At 40.3% G+C, this 21,016-nt stretch overlaps 1 protein-coding gene across 1 annotated transcript in view; it reads left to right on the forward strand.

Moving 5' to 3' along the window:
* The window catches only part of gpc5a (glypican 5a), a 224,608-nt gene extending 206,015 nt beyond the window's left edge, over positions 1 to 18,593 (forward strand). Inside the window, exon 9 of the mRNA XM_033630652.2 lies at positions 12,809 to 18,593. Within this exon, the coding sequence (XP_033486543.2) occupies positions 12,809 to 12,966 (158 nt within the window). The 3' untranslated portion in view covers positions 12,967 to 18,593. The remainder of the gene's footprint in view (positions 1 to 12,808) is intronic.
* The last annotated feature ends 2,423 nt before the right edge of the window (positions 18,594 to 21,016 follow it).

Raw genomic sequence — 21,016 nt, forward strand, 5'->3', positions numbered from 1 at the left:
TGGCGTCATCGTGCTTCTTTGGCCTTCAGCCTCTTCTTACCACCACCTACTGGACTGGAGGTGTATTGCAGTTTCTTTTACCTCTCCCCCATACGTCATCGGCCTGATTTGAATAAATTTTCTGAAACTTTGAGGTGTGGTGGAAATGCAAACCACACAGATTACCAGGAATTCATTTACCCAGGTAAATAAATTCCTGGAAATAAAAGTTCCTGGAAATGTTAGTGGAAAAGGAGCTATTAAAAGCCATACCAATAGGACTAAATGGTTAATCATTGATACAAGCATGTCTGACTGAACTATAATGTGAAGCCCTGTACAATTTATTATAAAGTTATTGTTTAGATGTAGTGCCACCAGGACTTTTTACTTTAAAATATTGTTAACAGGTAAATGCATCCAGTCACAAAGAGAGCACTCTCTTCAATGCCTACTTTTACTTTCAATACTTTTTGCTAACACTCCGAGTGAAAAAACTGTATAGTTATGCTGCTGCTGTCTCACAGAACATCTGATGATGGGGTGCACGTTCAAACACACAGGATCCAGATGGTGGTTGTCAGATGATTTTTTCTATAACAAGGAAAATTAAAAGAAAATGTTACCACTCTGCATCATGTTAAACAATAATGATAATGAAAATAATATTGGTAAATTAGATATTTAACTTACATCATTAATGCATCTGGTACAGTTTAAACAGTTTATCTTAGAACAATAACACAAAACAATCTGTAAACTTCAGTCCTCTCTTTGTTCTACCTGGCATGTTTGGAGGGACAAAGAGAATCACAGGAGGTGTAGTCAGGAGTGGGGTGGAGACCTGTGATGTAACATCCAGTACTGAAATGATAACCGTATATCCTAATCTAACACAACAGAGAATGACCACAAAACACTATTCACGTCACTCTCTGAGCAGTTTGATTTCAGCTGTAATGAATGTTACAAGTTAACATAGTGTTTCCAGTAGCAGGCTGGAATTATCTGAAAGTGATGGAGGCCGAGCCGACAGTTTCCTTGTAAGAATCCTCTCTGTAGCAATAAAACTGCTGAACTAAAGGAATGGAAGCTGTAATGAAGTTTGACAAACTTGAGCTGTTTATAATAACCCTGTTAGTCACACCGACCAGCTGAGGATGTGGACATAAAGCACTGAATGCTTACCCTCTTATAATCACACAAAAGGCACTTTCCATCACTGCAGTTGTTAGGTGTTTTTTTCCCCCGGTGCACTTAGCGTGGTATTGATCATTGTTGGTCCAAGTCCTCAGGAATCAGCTTCTATTGATTTCACTTCACTTAAGCCTCTCTTTCTGACCTATGTCTCTTTTCAGACCCAGCACCTTCTCAGACTCCCTAACCTCTCTGCTGATGGTTTACTAAAACATGTCATTACTGCAGCACTTTCCAAACACATTTCCAAAATCAGTTGTACTTGGATCCTAAAAATGGACGGACCATTATTGCTATCTTCTGCTGTGAGCTGTTGGAGACTAAATTTGTTCAGGAAAGATGCTCTGTTGTTTTTATATTGAGGATGTAGTTGTACTTTTGGAGGGGTAATAGCCTCCTTGGCCCGGACCTTCATTGTCATTCATAAAAAGACCCCACTTACAGCCAGAGGATTCAGCAGTGATGATGGTTATTAATAGCAGCAGTGCAGTCGGAGTCGATACTGTGCGTGTGTGAGAGATATTAAGTAACATGCACATGTCTGTGTTTGTAATCAAGTATGTGTGTGCCAAATGAGGAGGCCTCCATTACTAATATTATCACTGGAGAATTAATTTCAAGATTTTAAAGATTATTTTTAATGCACAGCAGGGTGCTGCATTCATTCTAACGAAGTGGGGCGCAGTTGAATTCAGTGTTCTATTTTCTCTCCTTCAGTCTCAACCTTCCCTTGTCTGACTGTGTATGTATGTGAAACCTAATAGTGTCCTAATACAGAACTCCGCAATGTAAAGTGACTGTTCATTCTTTCTTCTGATGAGATGTAGGGTGAACGGAAAGGATGAGGACAAAGCTTTGATGTGGCTACCTTTCAGCATTAGGGCCCCAGATTGGGATTAATCAAGAAATTGAGCATAGCGTTAGTTCAGGCAGGACATGATGTCAAGCTCAGCTCACATCCCAGCTACATCAGCTGATCTCAAGCAGCTCAGTCAACTGATGGAGCAGCTGATTGATGGAAGGGAGTCAGCTGATAGATCACATGATTCCTTTCTATGTAACCAATTGGCAAATCTCATTCAGGGCGTCCTATTCAAACTGCTTTGGCCTGCCTACTGTTGCTGCTTCCTGTGCAAGCTGCTTTGCAACAGATTCTTACAAATTCTTTTGTACTGAAGCTGCTGGTTGGCAATATTTTGGAAAATGTTCAATATCTTTCAATATGACCACAATAAGGATTCATTGTTTTTCAGAGAGCTGTACTCTGGTCAGGGTGGAAAAGCCTTTGAAGCAGCATTTTATGTGAAGTAGGATACTCATTTTAGGTTTCACAAGTGCATCAACATTAGGTGAGCAAAGTCATCCAATGGGCCGGATTGGAGCCTTTGGCAGGCTGGTTTTGGCCCATGAGTTGTATGTTTGACAACCCTGCTCTCAACGCTGGTATTCCTTTCCCTTTTTTTTCTTTTTCTTTTTCTTTTTTTTTTTTCAATAGAGCATCCTCTTAAAAAACTTTTCTTGGACACTTATTACTATTTGCCCCAAAGCGTCCACCATCCTTCCAGCTGCAGCTCCATCTTCATGGCTTCTCCCATCTCCCTGTCCTGTCGCTCTGGCTGGTTGAAGTAAAATGCATCACTTCAGGTGCACCAGCACAGAAAAACTGTCACAGGCACCAGACACCTATGGTGACAAATTAGAGATGTAAGTATTTAGACTTTAACACCACTAAATTCATTGCAGTGAAATATTTTACTTTGAAAACCACGTATCTGAAGTCAATTTTAATATTGTTTTCTCCTTCTTTACAAACTTCATATCCAAAACTTAAGTTAACTAAAGAAATTAAAGAGAGATTCGGGTTGCTCAGATTTAATTGTTCAAATTCAGATCTTAAAAAAAGAAATCAATAACCTTTTAATTTCACTGAGTACTTATTATTTAAATTTAAACACCACTGTATTCATAGCAGTTAAATATTTTACTTGAAAATCATAAATCTGAATTTATTTGTTCTGAATTCATCTCTGTGAAATTATAGTATGAAATTAAATAAATGTATTGATTTTTTATGTTTTATTTTTTGAAGATCTGAATTTAAGCAATTAAATCTGAGCATCCTGGACCTCTCTTTTATTTATTTATTTTTCTATTAAAATGTTTAAAAAAAAAAAAAATCAATTTTTGGATCTGAAATTTGTGAAGAAGGAGAAAACAATATTAAAATTCAGCTTTTGAAATTGCAAATCAGGAAATGTCAAAATTTCATAGAAGTAAATTAAGAGCAAACAAATTCAGATGATGGTTTTCAAATCAAATATTTCACTGCTGTGAGTTTAGTGTTGTTTAAATTTCAATATTAAGTACTCAGTGTTTGTTAATATTCAAATACAAAACTCACGTCTCTTATTTGCCTCCAGACACCAAAACTCTGGTCACCTGCAAAACACAGGGAGCAGTCCCTGGTAGCGACAGGATTAATCAGCATTTTGTGAACTCAGCCCAATTGCCAGCAGAAAAATGCTAGCATTGTACATGTCTGCAAATACGATACATGTATGTTACATTCATACATTTAATTTGTATGAAACAGTTCAGATTACAAGTATAAAAGCTGAGTTTCTCATCAGTAGGATAAGAGTATGGTGGACGGTGAGATATTTAGTGTGAGGTTGCTGCCAAGTGGCAAAAAGCAGCAAACTACTGTTTAGAGACCAATAAATGCTGGTGTTTTTTAGTGGGAGTTCGGGACAAGTCCAGCTGTCTTTACAGGACAAAAGCAGGTATTTAAAGCCAGAACATGATGATGTCCTAACACTTACCAAGTGGTGTTTGTGCCTTAACTTAACCACACATGTCAACCACAGCATTATCACAACATAAAGTTGAAAATTAAAACCCAAAGAAATGCAAAGTTTTAGTTATATGTTAAAGTCCTGCACTCCAGCTTTAACTTTTTTAGAAGAATTATTTGTTTTCATACTTGAATGCTTATATTTCCTTCTAGTATCTGCAGTATAATAAATACCCTGTATATACACATTAAATATGCAGGTTATATTCATTTATCTGTTGTTCAAAAGCCCTTAAATATTACTCTTAATATTTTATGTTTTTGTTTTTGTCTCAAAGCTCTTTGTGTGATTTTAAAACAAATAGTGCAGTTTTGTATTCTCGTCTGTCAAGGTCAGACCTCATGTCACTGACTTTGTTTGAGGTTTTACTTTCTCGGCATGAGCCGCTCTGTGTTTCCTAGGCAGTTACAATTCAAAAGTGGTTTCAGTGGTGCCGAATTTATTCATGTGAAAGATACATTCTGTCATTCTGTCTACAGCTTGTTGCTGCGTTGGAAAACTTCAAGCTTCGGTAAGAGGAATTGATTTAGGTGTTGAAGTTCAATGCTCCTGGGTGCAAAACTCAGACGGACTATCTGTGAGCTGTAGACCTTCAAATCGCTGTCCTGGGGACGCCTTGGCAGTGAATCGATAGGCAGTTAATTTCAAGACACACTCAGATGCTCTAATGGTAGCTCATGTATGAGCCCTTACGTGTAGAAGAGGCAGTTAGTGATAAACATTTTTTATTTCTACAGTCAAATTTGATGAATTCTGCAAGTTAGAAATCAAAAGGACCATTGATGAACTTTAATGCAAACAATGCAATTATATTATATTAGGTTAGGTTATATGAGATTAGACTATAATGATCCTCTGAGGGAAATTCAGCCATTACAGCAACAAGTAATTGTTGTGGATCCCGCTTTGGGGAAAGGAATTGCAGGCTATTTCTGCTGCACCATAAAAAGTGGAATTGAAGTCCACAGAGTACAAATAGCCTCTGCAGCGGGTCTTATTTTATTCTGCTAGTAAGATAAAGTTTGATAACAGAGCCTTTATAGACTCTTAAAGGGTCTGGGTTAGACTAATCCTGCCCACAACAGACTTATGACCCTTGGGCCTAAGCGAGAAACTCCAAAGTCCTGGAGCAGCTGGTCATCTATTGGGGTTCAGCTTTACTCCTTCCCTGCGGGGATGAACCTAGATGGAGTCTGAGGTGCACTGAGGTAACATCAACACGGCTTAGAGAGATGCTCTGCTTCACTCAGACAGGGACACTCACCATATTCTCTCCTTCTACAGGAAGATGGATGTAGACAGCTGGTGTGGCGCGGTTGTCTGAATTGATATCCGTTTTTGTTAAGGTGTAATTCTCAAAGGTGTAGACGACAGTTGGGGGTGTTTGAGTTCAAGTGCAGGCAATTTGGGGTATATGTTGTAAAGGTCAGAGGAAAAAAGCTCATGCTCTGTTTTTAACATTTAAGTCATTATCTCATATACTGTACGTATTGTCTTGGTTAAATGTTGTCCTTACACTCGTACTCCTCACTGTGAGAGGCAAAATCAGAATCAACAAATTGACCTTTCGCTAAGCCCCGCCTCTTTGCGATGGTCCGACAAGTTGTCAGAGTAAGCATGGAGCCCACACTGTGACTAACTGCACTCCCTGAAGAAATATTATCATAATTTAGGAAAAATGAAACAGTGATTCCAGAGAGAAGCAGACAGAGGGGTCTACAGTCTGTGTGTGAAGGATATATCCAGGATGTCAAACTGACTCAGCAGCAACAACATGTTAAAAAGACAAAGATAGTTAGAAGCTAAAGCCAAACTATAGGCTACAGATCACAGTGTAAAAGTGAACCACCACATCACTGCTGATCCACAGAAGACAATGAATATAAAGGGAAACTTTGCTGATATTGAACCAGCTGTGTGGCATCACAGTGTGTGCTGATGAACGGAGTTTGGCTTCGCCCCCGTGCCGCTGCCAACACCCGGACCTCTGCTGCCGGACGGGCAGGGATCTCTGGGGGAAGTCAAACAACGTTCATCTGCGCACAATGTGATGACACACAGCTGGTTGAAAATCAGCAAAGTTTCCCTGCTTCCCTTCACTGGTTCCTGTACAGCAGGGTCGGTCTTTGTTTCACTGTTATAATCATTAAAAAGCAAAAGCAGCATGTGTATACATTCAGTAGGCTATATCTTCAGTAGCTAGCTAACGTTAGCTAACCCTACACTTTGCAGGGTTTGATTTTGGTTTTGGAACAGGGAAGAAACGTATATCTTTTTCCAACCTCTCCAGGTAACAAGTATCATTAATACACGACGTGCCCCAGACACAATATTTAGCTCCAAATCCACAAAATCAGCCTGAAAATGAAGGAAATCTGAAACAACTGCATTAGAGTCAATGGAGCACAGCTGTGTTGTTGTCGGACCCTGGTCTGAGCCGGCCTGATGCTATGTTATGATTGGCTAGTCTGTGTCCAGGGGCGGGGCTTAGCGAAGGGTCGGTTACCTTTCTGTATAATCATCCTATCTACCTCATCTCCCCTTATCCAAACTTATTTTTAGTGTTGAATACAGAGTCCAGCTGTGAGGGACTGACAGCAGACGTTTTCTGCTGTGATTACATACAATCTATATTTAGCTACATGGTAACACAAAAAACAGAATTAAACACTTAGATGTAAGTGTTTAAATGAAACTGTAAAACAAAGTAGAGACATCACAATGTGCCAGCCAGTAAAACCCACTTGGATATGCGTTATGAAAATCAAATATTTGAATATGTACTTTGTAATAATGGCAGTGATAGAACATGACAAAATGCAATATGTGAGATGGTCGTGTAAAAATTATTACATTTGAAAGTCTGTGAATGTCATAATGAATAATAACTCAATGAATGTATCATTCAGCGATGGTCACAGTTTGGTATTTTGAAAGGCCTCAGAGTCCTTCACTGTCTGTCTGCAGGCATGTGAGGAGGCTCCATGGTGTCTGAAGGTTAAGATACTGTAAGAGGAAGACCTTGTAGATGTTCAGAGTCCAATTGTAAACCAAGGGTCACACAACTTTTTATTTCTCTAGGATGGTGTGATTTCACATGTATCTGTATGACTGAGGAGAAACTGGAGCTTATCCCAGCTGACACTGGGCGAGAGGCAAGGTACACCCTGGACAGGTCGCCAGTGCTGACACATAGAGACAGACAACTATTCTTTGTCACATTCATTGAATCACATGTCTTTGGACTGTGGGAGGAAAGCAAAGAACTTGAAGAAAGCCCACACTGACACAGGGAGAACATGCAAACTTCACACAGTAGGGCCCCAACCAGTCTGTGGGTTCAAATCTGGAACCCTGGTGCTGTGAGGCGACAGTGCTAACCACTGCATCACTGTGCCACCCCTGTGTTTGCAAATTATGTGACCATACAAAGCAAATTAGCTTGAGACTCAGAAATGACCTTTGAGGTACATATTGTGTAGTATTGAGAATAGAGAATGAGTCAGGAGTCACCAAACAGGACGTCCTAGTATCCCAGTGGTTAAGCTGCATGCCATATAACTGCAATGATTAGCTCTTCATCCCTCTGCCTATGTCTCTTCTCTTATTTTAAAATAAAAGCAAAATACTATAAAAAGAAATTAATAAAAAAAAGGGAAATGAGTCACTCAGGATGTTAAAGCAATGCAAAAATGAAAAGAAACATATTTCCTGCAAAGACATACATCTGTTGCTCAATACTCTTTACTATTACTACTTTAATACTTACTTTTAAAGCATTATGATTTGTAATGACCGTGTGTGCGTTCATCCTTAATACCTCTGCATAAACATGGCTGTTGACACAAAGGAGCACCCAAGATGCTCTCTGCTGCACCTCGAGGGACGAGATGGAGGCTGAAGGTGCTCCCTAGTTGCATCAGCTCACTATAAATAGGGTGGTGGGAAATCAACAAACTCCCTTAATGGTGTAGTGGGAGCACTAATGTATTGCAGCTGTGAAAGATGTGTAAAGTGTTATGGCCACAGTTATAATTATGAGGGAAAAAAACAGAAATGCATATGAGTTAGTTCACGATGTTAAGGGAATGGTGGTGAATCTTTGAGGCACTTGGAATTCAAAGAGTGGTTTGTAATCAGCTTCTTTCACTTTGTAAACATTTAAAATTGAGTTAAAATGACCTTTCTTTTGAAAAGACTGTTGCATCTGCACTTGCTAATTTTCTTGCAATGTTCTATATTTATCCTTTGCCCACAACAACAACAAAAAAAAAACAAGCCAGCAATAAGCTTACCATTCACTAGGGGTGTCACGATTCTCCAAATCCTTGATTCGATTTGATTTTCGATTTTAGGGTCACGATTCGATTCAATTCTCAATTTTTTTTTTTTTTTCTTACAGCACAGAGGCCTATGCCATTTTTAGACTGGTCTAGTTTACGATCGTTGGTTTTATTCATTAAATTTTGTACAGTAAATCTTATTTCAAAAGATGGGCTACGTATAAGTGATGCAATTTCCATTATTCTTGTGTAATGTATCACATTAGGCACTAATGGTCAAATTTAAATAATTTATTTACAATATAAACGTAACAATCTTGTTCTCAGTCAAGTGGAAAACAACAAAAACAAACATAATAACAATAATAATAACAAAAATGAGAAGTCACAGAGGGTGCCTGCCATCTAGTGACTCTTTTTGGTTACAGCAGTGTGCACTACTCTTAAAATAACAATGTTTATCCCCTGAGAATGACAACTGTCATTTTTACTTTCTCCTTTCAAGTTTGTGAAAAAAGGTGACCACCCTCCTGACTTTGCCCAAAAGACGAGAAATCTGGTTTACTCCCAACCCCTTCTGGGATGCCAGGTTCACTGTGTGCGCAAAACATCCTATATATGTGGTGAGAATCAAGCTGCATTTGAGGCATTGACAATGTTTCTGGCATTATCTGTGGTCACAGGGATGGTTGTATTTTGTCTGTCCAGTTTCCATTCTAGTACCGCTTCCTTTAGCACTTCTGCTAAATTATCACTTGTGTGTGATTCATAGATGGGGCAAGTTTGAAGGACTGGACTTTCAATCTCCCAATCATTATTGACGTAGTGTGCTGTGACGGTGATGTAACTCTCAGTTGCTCTTGAGGTCCAGCCATCTGTTGTTAAGGCAACTAACTCTGCATTGTTCAGACCCCCCAAAACTTTTTCTTTAACGTCTTCATACATGGAGGGTAACACTTTTGTTGTAAGATGCGACCTGCTGGGCATACTGTAGCGTGGCTCAAGTACGCTAATTAAATGTTTAAATCCAGCATTTTCCACCACCGAATAAGGCTGCAGGTCTGCTGCTATAAATAGCCCTATAGCGTTAGTTATAGCTTTTGCGCGAGCTGAGGTCTGTGGAAGTTTTATTGCAAATGAGGATGGAATAGTTGGCTGGACCAGTGATGGTGTTTTCCCAGTTGTCAAATCTACATCTTTGTGATGCCGGCGAATGTGTCCTGCCATGTTCGTAGTGTTTCCCGTGGCCGGGTATGGTACACGCACATAGCATATCTTACACACTGTGGTCTTCTTGTCGACAACGCGAACATTGTCGACATAACTCACCGGGAACGCAAAATATTTCCACACTGGTGATTTAAGAGAAGCAGGAGCGGCTTCAAACTCCGGTGCCGCGTCTCCTTTATCTGCACTTGCCATGGTGTAATAAACTGCAGGTTAGCTAACTAGTGGCGTCGGTTACAATGTGCTGCGTCGTCATGTGTTTTAAACTCTTTGCACACCTCCCTGATGTATGTAAACCTGGGGGGAGGGGGGGGGAGGTGATCGTCGATCCTCTCTTTGATTTCGATGCTCGAGACCATGACGTAATTTCGATATCGATAAAAAATCGAAATCGTGACACCCCTACCATTCACATGGGCACTGTAGTTGGTTCAGAGTCAAGTGTGGACTTGAGTCACATGACTTGGACTCGATTCACACAGACCAAAGATTCGCGACAAGACGAAACCGCTCAAGAATGGTGCAGAGAAAAGTTGCAGCGGTGTGAACTGGCCGGTCTGAGCTCGACTCAAGACGGCTGATGGTGTCACCTGCAACTCAGCTGGTCAAATTGCCAGTGGCTGGTTTTAGAACATAAAGCATGTCCACTGGTTGAGTCAAAATGGATGGAGACAGTGTGTCGCTTCCTGTGATGAGTGCTCTGTCCCCGCCAAGCCTTCTGATTCTTAACGGTGTGCCTGTGTCAGATGGTGGGTCACCGCTGCTCCTGGCTGTGCTTATGCCCCGCCCACACACACATTCTCACTGACTAAATAATTGGTGCTGGTCAGTGGCATGCACAGACTTTTTGAAGGGCAGGGGCGAAAAGAAAAAAAGGGCACATACAGCGTGTTCTCGCCACTGAAGAGGGCACTAAGTTCCGCGTGTTTTCGAGGGCACTTTAGACATGTTTATATCAGTGGCGATTGCTCTAAGACTGCAAGGGAAGCTCAGCTCTCCCTAAAATGTCAAAAAATAAGTGGTCAAATATGTACTGTTGTGTTTACATTTCATTGACTAAATAAGCGTTAGAACGCGTTCAACTTTTGTTCAGAATCAGCTACTTATCACAGGTCACTGATGCGACCTTCTTACATTCATTCCCGTAGCGTCACAGTGCATTAAACAGTGGAAGCTCAGCGTCCAAAGACTTCAGTGGGGAAGCATAGAGTGGGTTGTTCCACTGCAGCGAAACTAGACAGTCATTGGATAATTGCTCGGTTTTGTCCCGCCCATCGGACGCTCAGCATCTCTGGGGGTCTATGGGGCAGTGGGCTGGCCTCGGCTGGCCTGAACGCTGGGCTTCTGCATGATGATGGATGATCTGTCTAAGGCTGAATCCCTTTTTGATTGACAGCGAAATGAGCGAATCAGCAATCTTGAAATATAAACCACCACCGGAGCATTTTTCAAGTTTCATTCCGTTGTTCCGAGTTGATGTGGAGACTTTTCCAATCCTCTTAGTGACTTTTTCTCTGTTAAAAACGACTACCTACAAATCTAGCATCTTTTTCTGGTGTTATTGGAGACTGTACTCGTGTTTGGAGACTCTGACTTCTGTCGCTCTGCAGTTACTGTCCCCAACGAGCAGCGAGTGCTGCTATGAGCCCCTCCACCGTCCCAAAGCACTCACAGGCGGTCACACTAGCCTCGCGCAGCAGCCCGAAAGGGTAGAATTTACGTATAAATAAACGGACACATTTTATGATGTAGGCCGAAAATGAGCTTCCCCTCCTTGAAAGACCAACAGCCGCCACTGGTTTATATGTTATACAAATGGCACATTATATAGCCTTAAAACAGACTAACTAGACAGACTACTCAAGTTAGTTTGTAGTTAGGATCAGCATCCACGAGAACTGTATAGATTCAACGTTGGACTGTGAAGAACACACAAAGACATGGATGTATTAAGGAAATAAATCCCTGGGGGGGTCTGGGGGTCCTCCCCAGAACATTTTCAATTAAGTAGATGCCATTTCCTGTATTCTAGTGCATTTTAACACCATATTAGCACCAGATAATCCAAACTGGTTCTGTGAGATATAGTTCTGGCTCAATATAGATCAAAAAGGGCCCAACATAAAAGTCATTGCAACAGTAATGTTTCATAGTATTTCTTGTTCTTAATAGTCTTCTGGAGTTTAGTGTGTTTTTCCACCCAAGAGAGCAGTTGTGTTTTGGCAACCAGGAGGGCACTTAAGCACGTGTTTTTACCAGCCAAGAGGGCAGTTTATCATGTTTTAACCACCCAAGAAGGCAGTTTAGTGTGTTTTGCCAACCAGGAGGGCACTTTAGTGTGCGTTTTGTCTCCAAGGAGGGCACTTTAGCGTGCATTTTGGCTCCCAGGAGGGCACTTTAGTGTGCATTTTGGCTCTCAGGAGGGCACTTTAGTGTGCGTTTTGTCTCCAAGGAGGGCACTTTAGCGTGCATTTTGGCTCCCAGGAGGGCACTTTAGTGTGCATTTTGGCTCTCAGGAGGGCACTTTAGCGAGCGTTTTTCAACAACTGGGCCACAAATAATTTCATGCCACTTCATTTCCTGAATGAACTTAAATCAACACTATATATTCTTTCACGTACAAAAATGTGTGGGTGGAAACTAGTTTAAACAAATAAATACAAATTATAATTATAAATACAAAATTTAAAAAGCATTCATGATTTTTGTAAATTCAATATATTTCTCTGTTGTTAAAATGGCATTACATCTGTACATGACGTGTACAGGACTTGAAATTCAAAGTTTAGCACTTGGGATTGAAGTGCAAAGACGTTTTGACTTACTTGTGACTTGTGAAACAATGATATCTGCCATACACACTCATACTGCCACTGATAGTTGCTAGAAAACCAAATATGTATTAATCCACCACTGAAAATAGTCCCTAACGGATAGACTATTACTCCTCTTTAAGTAACGTCTGCCAAAAACTTCAGTGCCCAGCTGCTGTACAAAATGTTTTAACTTACTTTAAAAATGAAACTCTGTATGTCTGACCCATTTTTAAGATTGAATGTGCTCAGGGCTGAGTATCACAGACAGAGGGAAGTCAGATAGTATTGAGACACTGACTAACACACTGTTGGTTTTGGCTTTTTCATGGGAGTTATTGACAAGAAAACAGATTTAACATGGTGAACACGGCAGTACACTACTTCTTCCACCATGTTACACCGATAACGAGCATCCTTCTCACTGACCTGTTGGTTTCTCCTCTCTTCTCAGTGAGTCCAGATGTGACCGGCGATCACAAACATCATCATCATCATCATTACCCACCTGCCGAGGATTCAGTTATTGGGGGCAGATCCAGGAGCCTTGGACTGACGGGGGCCATCTGGGCCTTGATATTGCCTTGTTTACATATGCTCCTGGCCTTGTAACAGCTGCCCTTTCTGCAGCATGAAACTTTCAAGACTGGATTTCAGGCTTATTTATCCAGAAACCAGTGGACATAACAAGCTCTGATATGTAACGGAGCACCACTTCCACACAGTGCAGGACACGGTAGGAGTGAATGTGATTGATCGTGTGGAAATGACAAGACACTGTGGCTTACGTAAGACAGCATATGGTTCAGCTTTGCCAATGTTAATTATTCTTTACCCGGCATTCATTAACACTAAAAATTACTTATTTATAACAGCTGATTTCAAGAGTAACTACAGCGCAAGTTGTAAAAGATTGGTATTAATTTAATTGTATTTCTACGCATAATATATATGGTCTGTGGATGTATATATGAAAGCATTAATTTGCATCTGCATATCATACTGTAATGCACTCTACACAGTGCAGATTGTACTCATTTTAAGTGGGGTTTTAAAACTGCTGTGAAGATCAAAGTAATCTGAAAGGTTACTTTTGATGTTGGATTTGAAATTGGAAAAAATCTCCACAGCTTTTGCAGTTGCAATATTTGTACAAGCTCAAATTAAAATGGCCTGTTATTCTAATACCGTCCCAGGAATCCCTTCTGCGTATAATCCTCTAACATTTTTTATGCAAAAGTGCTTCAATTATTGGGGAAAACCTGCAGGAATGTCTCAAATGTGGACCTTATGTTCTTGTGGATTTTGCTCGAACCACGAATAATTCCAGACATTTGCTTCCTTTCATTTGTAATAGCTGCCATGCTGTCCAGAGTCCATTTAATTGGCACATTTCAATTGCAAAATTGACCTGTAATGCTACCGCTGAGAGAAACGGTGAAAGGAGAGGGGTGGGCAGGTGGAAGTGGGGGGCAAGTGAGATGTGAATTCATACTCCTTTCTTCTTTAGGAATAGATTAGTTTCTTCAGGAGTCTATTATCATCTTTCAAACTCAATCCTCCTCTGCCTTCATAGGCCTGGATGGGAGCTGATAGCTCCTGGAGCCACTGGTGAGGAAGAATCCAATTGCTCCTGCCTGCTACCTGACTGCATACTGCTGCTGTGTTACTGGCAGGTTTCTGTGCAGAGGAAAAGAAAAACGATTTGTTTCACATGTCATGCATGTCTGGTCAATGCCTGAAAGAGAAAAGTACTCAACGGTACCGAAAATTGGTTCTTTGGCTCGCATATCCTGGGAAGCTACTTATAGAACTGAAGAAAAAATCCTACTGAGATGCTGCAGGAGCTAAAATAATACTATTTAAAACCAAATTTCACTATTCATACACGGCATATATGTGTATATACATACACATCACAGAAATAAACATGAAAACATTAAAGCTGCTACTGTAAGTACACGACAGAGTAAGAATTAACATAAATATTCAATTAGGGCTCAAAACAGCCAAAGGTACAATCTCCTCAGGTACTCTGTTTGATCATATATGCATAGGCGCATATCTCGGTGCGGACGCAGGGGACACATCTCCCTCAATATGTGCATTTGTTCCCCCAGTAAGATGTAAGAATTGATAGAATGCAACTCTGAGTTGCAACAAAGCCTCCGGTAAAGTGGGGGGCAGCATGCAACCTCAAAAACAGTGGTTGCAATCTGCCATAAAACAGGAAACGAGTCCTGGGGTTAAACTGGAGTAAACACGGCAGAAGCTGCTCCAATACAGCTGCAAATTAGTGAGAAAAATGTAAACCAAAAGGTGGAATTAAGGTATTTGAGTATTAGGACCACGATTAAGAAAAATACTAATCAGAGATTTTGAGAATTAAGTCGTAATATTACGGGAAAAAAATGTATGAGAATAAAGTCATAACAGAACAGGTTCCCTCAAGTCATGTGCATATTTTACCATTTCCTGACAGTCCACTGTAGCCTGCAGTTATTTAAATTAGGGCTGCCCCCGACTAATAATTTTCCTAGTTGACCAATAGTCGTCATTTAGGGCCATTAGTCGACTAGTCGTCCACATGTTTTCAGTTATTAAATGATATATTTTGGGCGGGGCAACACAATGGTTTGAGTTGAAGGTGTGAGAAAGAATAGTATCAGTAACATTGTTAACACTGTGCTACATTACAGAGAAATACGAAACCATACTAATGAACCTTCATTAATATAGGCCTATATTTTATCTACAAGTGCACGTCACACACTGAGCGAGCCGCCTGTTAATGACACTGTCGGCAAAGCAGTAATGATTGTGCTAAGTGGCTAATGGGCATGTAGCTACTTCCATGTTTCAGATGATACGTCATGTTTGTAGTCGACCAATGAAGATGAGTTTATATATCACCTTGGGTTCATCCTTCACCTTCTCAAAATGATCCCACACTTTGGATTTCCTACCCGACATGTTATTAACTAGCCTGTGGAATAAGCGCAGGTACCAGCCCTGGAAATTAATGTGACTCCTGTCTGACTGCTGAAATTAAATTCCCACATGGTCCAGTCATATAGGTTTTGATTTATTTTGACAAAGCACAGCTCCTGATAGAGTTTCAGGGTTTTTTTTGTTTGGTTTTTCTGTGACTAAGCAACCAATGAAATTTTGCAGACTAATGACCTCTCTAGTCTCCTATTAGGGGGCAGCCCTGTTGTAAACTAGTAAGAAGTTTGGACTGCAGTGTGCATTTTCCCTCTGTGGTAGCTCTGTGTCGCTGCGTGTTCTTCCCACTGAAAAGCTCAAGGAAGCAGCTGTAAGCTGCATTTTATTGGAGGCGGTAAGGTTAACATTTGTGTGAACAATATAACCACACAACCACTCAGTAATGGTGAGATTTATGACTGATCAGAAGTGTTTGCAGTTAGTTTCCACCCCCAGTAAAGATTAGCACACAGCCGCTTCCATAAACTCTGTCTTGTCCACAGACGGGCCCAAACAGAGTAAAGCAATAACGTAATGCACAGCAGACTGAGAGGGCAGGTAGAGTTTTTTCTTGAAACATCATGAATTTATTCCCATTAAAGTATTTTACTCTTGTAATATTTTAACTTTTCTCTCTAAATATTACAACTTTATAAAAATAAAAAGCAATGAGTGGCCAGCTCACTCAGTAAAAGTCCATGGTACCGGCAGACAGTCCAAAAAAATCATCCAAGGCACTCTGACTGTAGTTAAAAATCCTCTATTAATACATGGATAAACCAGCTAGAGAGTCTTCATCAGCGTGTAAAAGAGACTCTCTAATCGAAATGTGTTGGTCGATCCATGTATTAATAAAGGATTTTTTAACTGCAGTCAGAGTGCCTCGGATGCTTTTTTTGGACTACCTGCCTGTACCATGGACTTTTACACTCTGTGAGCTGGCCATAGAGCCTTAACCCAGTGCAGCACTCTCTATTTTTTCCTCATTATTACAGCTTTATTCTCAACTTCTCAGAGAACACATATTTGTGGGATATGTTTTGAATGTGCAGATTTTTTTAAACATGAGCAGAGATGTTAGTGAAACACATATGAACTGTTAAAGCTTGCTAATTGATTAAAAGGAGATAATGCATCATTGACATGAATAGGTGCCACGTTTAAAGAGGTTACTTCCCAAAAGAAAAGAGACAGGATGGAAGAGTAAATCATAACCTTTGTGCTTTGACACAGCAGGGATAACAAAAATGAGGAAGGTTGATGTACAGGAAAATAAACACTTAAAGCAATACAGAATGCCTGAGAGCCTTACTGCATTATATCCCATTTATATTTTGAATTCTGTGTTTTCCTTTACATTAATAAAGACATTTCCACCTTAAATTGGGGCATAAAAATTCAACAGAATGCAGAAAATGAAGCATTTGACACCTAAAACTTTGCAGGTGAGCACCCCAAGTCCACCCCACTTAATGTTTCCCCCACATTTTGAATCTAAATCTGCGCCCTTGCATATCTGATATGATGTGATCATAGCCTGTGACCTTCCTCATGCTGCAGTTGTCCTAAGGCCTGCATAGTAATTGTTGTCATCAGTCATTTTCACCTTTAATACACCAGATAAGAGTTTTTATCATGATATAATGTCAAGGCTCTTTTAGCAACTGAAGCTGTTGAGTAGCTCGGAGCTTTTTCATCTACCGTCTCAAGGTTTATAAATGATAACTTTGAGATGAATATAAAATTCATCACTTTTTCTATCTGTTGAATTAATGTCTTGTATTTGAGGCTTTTGTTTTGGGGTTAGATTCTTGGACAACAATAGTCGCAGCTTAACAACCTTAACACAGTCGTTCCACTACCTAACAAGTCGTGACTTCTCCCCCAAACGTATTACATCACAAGTTGGCACCATCAAAGTCAGTGCTGTCGTCATTTGAACAGCTGTGTTAATGACACCCGTAAAAAATAGGGTTCACTCTCTAACTAGATAACAGGCAGCTGGCACCGAGACAAAGGTGCCTCGAGGCTAAATATCAGATGTCAGGTTACACTGGTGTTCCTGTACTTCAAGAAAAGAGTTCAATTTGATGTCTTATGTGATTATTATGGCTCCATATTAAAACAGTTATCAGAGGACGGGACGGAAAGGGGCCAGATGCTGATGATGATGCCGGTGTCGTGATGTTTACCCACAGCCAGACAGGTGTCATCCTGCAGGCACTGCAATGTGTCAGACCCTGTTGAACACCATGTTTACTCACTATCATTATGTTTGGGGAGTGAATGCGTTATTTGAATAATGAAAAGAGAAAATTCCAATACACGCAGCTCGGTTTGTCCCTAGCTGTAATTTCCCTCAGATGTTTTTTAAACCATGTATTTTTAAAAGAAAACTTCTTTTTTATCACAACTTTAACATTCATAGCTTGTGTTGTTGGTTCAATCTGTTGTAACATTGTACTCACCCAAAGTAATTGCTGAGATCTTCTAGCGCAACAATATTGCTGAAAATAGGTCAGACATTGCAACAAATGATCAGACAGGTTGAAAACAAACCCCTACTTTGGTAAAAGTTGTTTGAAAGAGAAAATAAAGGCGAGCAATAAAATAATTATCAAGGCTGCCCAGTGTAGATGTCAATCACACTTTACAGACTGACTTCCTGGTTCAACTTTGACCCACCCTTCTTGCTGTAGTTGTGCACACTTTTCTTTGCAGTGATTGCTGGCGACATTGGCAAATGAATAAAGCTTCTGATTTTCTCCCTGCTTCTATTTGTTGCCCCATTGGACCTGATTTTTTTAGCAGTGTTTTCAGATCTCAGCAGTTGTCTGGATGAGACTTTTCCTTTAAGTTCATCAGTTACTAGTTTGTACATGAATGTCTGTTTGATGTAGTCATATAATAACTCCATGAATTTACTTGAAGCCTGATTTCCAGCAGAATCCTGAGGCTTTGGGTTGTCATCCATCCTTTTTCCCCAACCATCCTTTTACTGAATAACTCTCCTCGACTGTCTGGGGGATCTCCAAGTGTTCCCAGGCCTGCTGACAGATGTAATCCAGGATTTCATGTTTTCTTGTGACTTTAAAATGATTTCCTCTCCTGCGCGGCAGGAGAGGAAAGGCAGACGTTAGCATAATTAATCAGAGAATGGTGTATATTTCTGTTCCTACCTTTTTAATATATATTAGATGACATGTTGATCTTTTTTTTTAATAAAATACTGAAAAATAAAGATTATACAACAACTCCTGGTGATTCACTGCTGATTGACGGTTTGCGACACCTAAAGCTATTTGGGTGAGAAATTGCATCCTGTTGTTTCGCCCTGATCTCAAGCACCTCACTCTGCCAGGCTGTGCCCTCATCTCCACACCCTGAATCTGTGATCTCACCCTTTGGTCCTGTCTGTAGGTATGAGTTGGAAAAAGGATTTGAGCGGTAAAATGAGATTTTTGCTCATTTACAGTTCAGCTCTGTCCTCAGCCTGTACAGCCAGTGTCCTCATTGCAGCTGGTCTCACTGGTGAATAGAAAACTCTGTAGGGATGATGTTTTACTGTAGGCTGGGCATCGCACTCATCAATAAGCCTGTGGGATTTTTTAATTGGATTTTGGATTATTGCTGAAAATAAGCTCTGTGGCAAACAAACATTTATGATACTTCCACTTCTTGTTCAGCAAGATAATCTTAACAAATAAATACCACTTTCATGATTATTGAAGCCTAAATGCAAAAGCCAGAAGTAAAAAGCTAACAGCTATAAATGAACTACACAACAGTCACATGACCTATCGTCACCACCGTAGCAAGACAGTAAAGCCGTGCTTTGCGAGGCTCAGCATGATGACCTTCTATAGTCTCATTCAGCCACCTGTGAGCTACTGCCTTTTTCTGACGCAAAGAAGCTTCAAAGTTCACAAATGAGGTATTTACTGTTGTATTTTATGTCGTAAAACAAAATGTGAAAGTCTCTTAGGGCGCATTCACACCAGGATAGTCAAGGAGACTCGGTTTTATTGGGCAGGGAATGCCGAAAAATTTCACACCTTCATTTGGTCCGGTTCACTTTCAGACTGCACTTTTAAGAGCGGAACAAAATGCCGGACCACGTCACGCAGTTACAACAGCTGCTCATTAAGCGGCGGTATGGCGCGAAATGAGCCCCTGACCAGGAAGAAAAAAAAACACGAAGAAGAAGAAAACCCGGCTCATCGGTTGGCCAGGACCGAAAACGGAAATCCATCCCCTTCAGCTGGCAGCCAGCAACTGCGATATATAGTCCTCTGACCACATATCAATACATCTGCCCACAAAACATTTTCCAACTTTTTCTTTTTTTTACCTCTGCATCGCCCATTGGCTGTTGGCTTTGTTTTTTTTTTCCTACCCAAAATGCAATGCGCTCTACGTCACTTCCTCTCTTTGGTTTACTTCCTCTCTTTGGTTCGCAGGATAGTCCGTTTGCATTTCCCACTGTAAGCGAACCGCACCAGGGTTCACTTGCAAGTGAACTGAGACCTCCAGTTTTCAAGCGGACCAGTGTTCGCTTGTTTGGTCTGCACCAGAGTTCGAATGAGTGTCACAGCACTCCAAATGAACCGAACTATTTGTGGAAGCAGACAAGGATTCATTTAAAGCAGACCAAATATAGCGCCAGTGTGAATGGGTCCTTAAGCTTGTGTTAACCACAGACCACAGGATTCATTCTTGGCACATTCTATACAATCCTGTAGTACCTGAGCAGCTGCTCTCTACTCACCTGGGGTCTCATTTATGAACATTGAATATGCACAAAAAGAGGCCTAAAAAAGGTGTGCGCCACATCCCACCCAAAAGTTGTGATCTATAAAAACAACACTTGATGAGAGAAACTCTGACGCATGCATACGAACATTTTGAAGATGGGAAATTATCGATGCAGATGGTGAGATGGAAGCTGTCAATTATTGTCTGGCACACACCATTTTTGGCTTTTGTCTCTATCAATATTTTTAGTAGGGATCCTATGCACTGTTTTATAAATTAGACCCCTGGATATTTGACATCTGTCAAATACTAGTTTTCCACAAAATTCTTAGTTGACCTCTCAAAGCAGATAGAAGTATTCATAACTTAAATAAATATTAATAATAATGTATTTTACCACAGCCTAGTGCTCATTGTTCCAACTGCCCATTTTACAACTTGTTGTGTCATCCAAACTTTATTTTTTAAATTTTTTTCTTATATATTCATTTTATTTTTATGATGTAGCCTATTTATATATTACCCTATATATATTTTTGATTATTTATTATTTTTTGAAACACAAAAATCCCTCATAATGGTTCCTTTATAGGAGTATTTCACTGCAGTAAAGATGGTCTTTTTGTCTTTTTTATAAAACTGCTCTGTTTATGCAGTATAAAGACACAAATACTTTCACAATTGGTGCTACTTGCCCAGAGAAAACAGAGGAAAAGGGGCTGTAGCATTTGCGTTTGCTCAAGAGGTGGAAAACCTACAACTACCAGAATGCAATGCGCCACACCTAACCTGTTGTGGGTGATGAACTGCAGCTTGGCCATTGGGAAACAAAATGGCGGCCGTCTTGTCACAACTGACGTCGAATACAGTTAAACGGTGAATTAAAATATGTTTGTGAAAGCTCTTAGGTGAGAAATAGGCA

Source organism: Epinephelus lanceolatus, chromosome 2 (assembly GCF_041903045.1).
Source record: "Epinephelus lanceolatus isolate andai-2023 chromosome 2, ASM4190304v1, whole genome shotgun sequence".
Classification (NCBI taxonomy): domain Eukaryota; kingdom Metazoa; phylum Chordata; class Actinopteri; order Perciformes; family Serranidae; genus Epinephelus; species Epinephelus lanceolatus.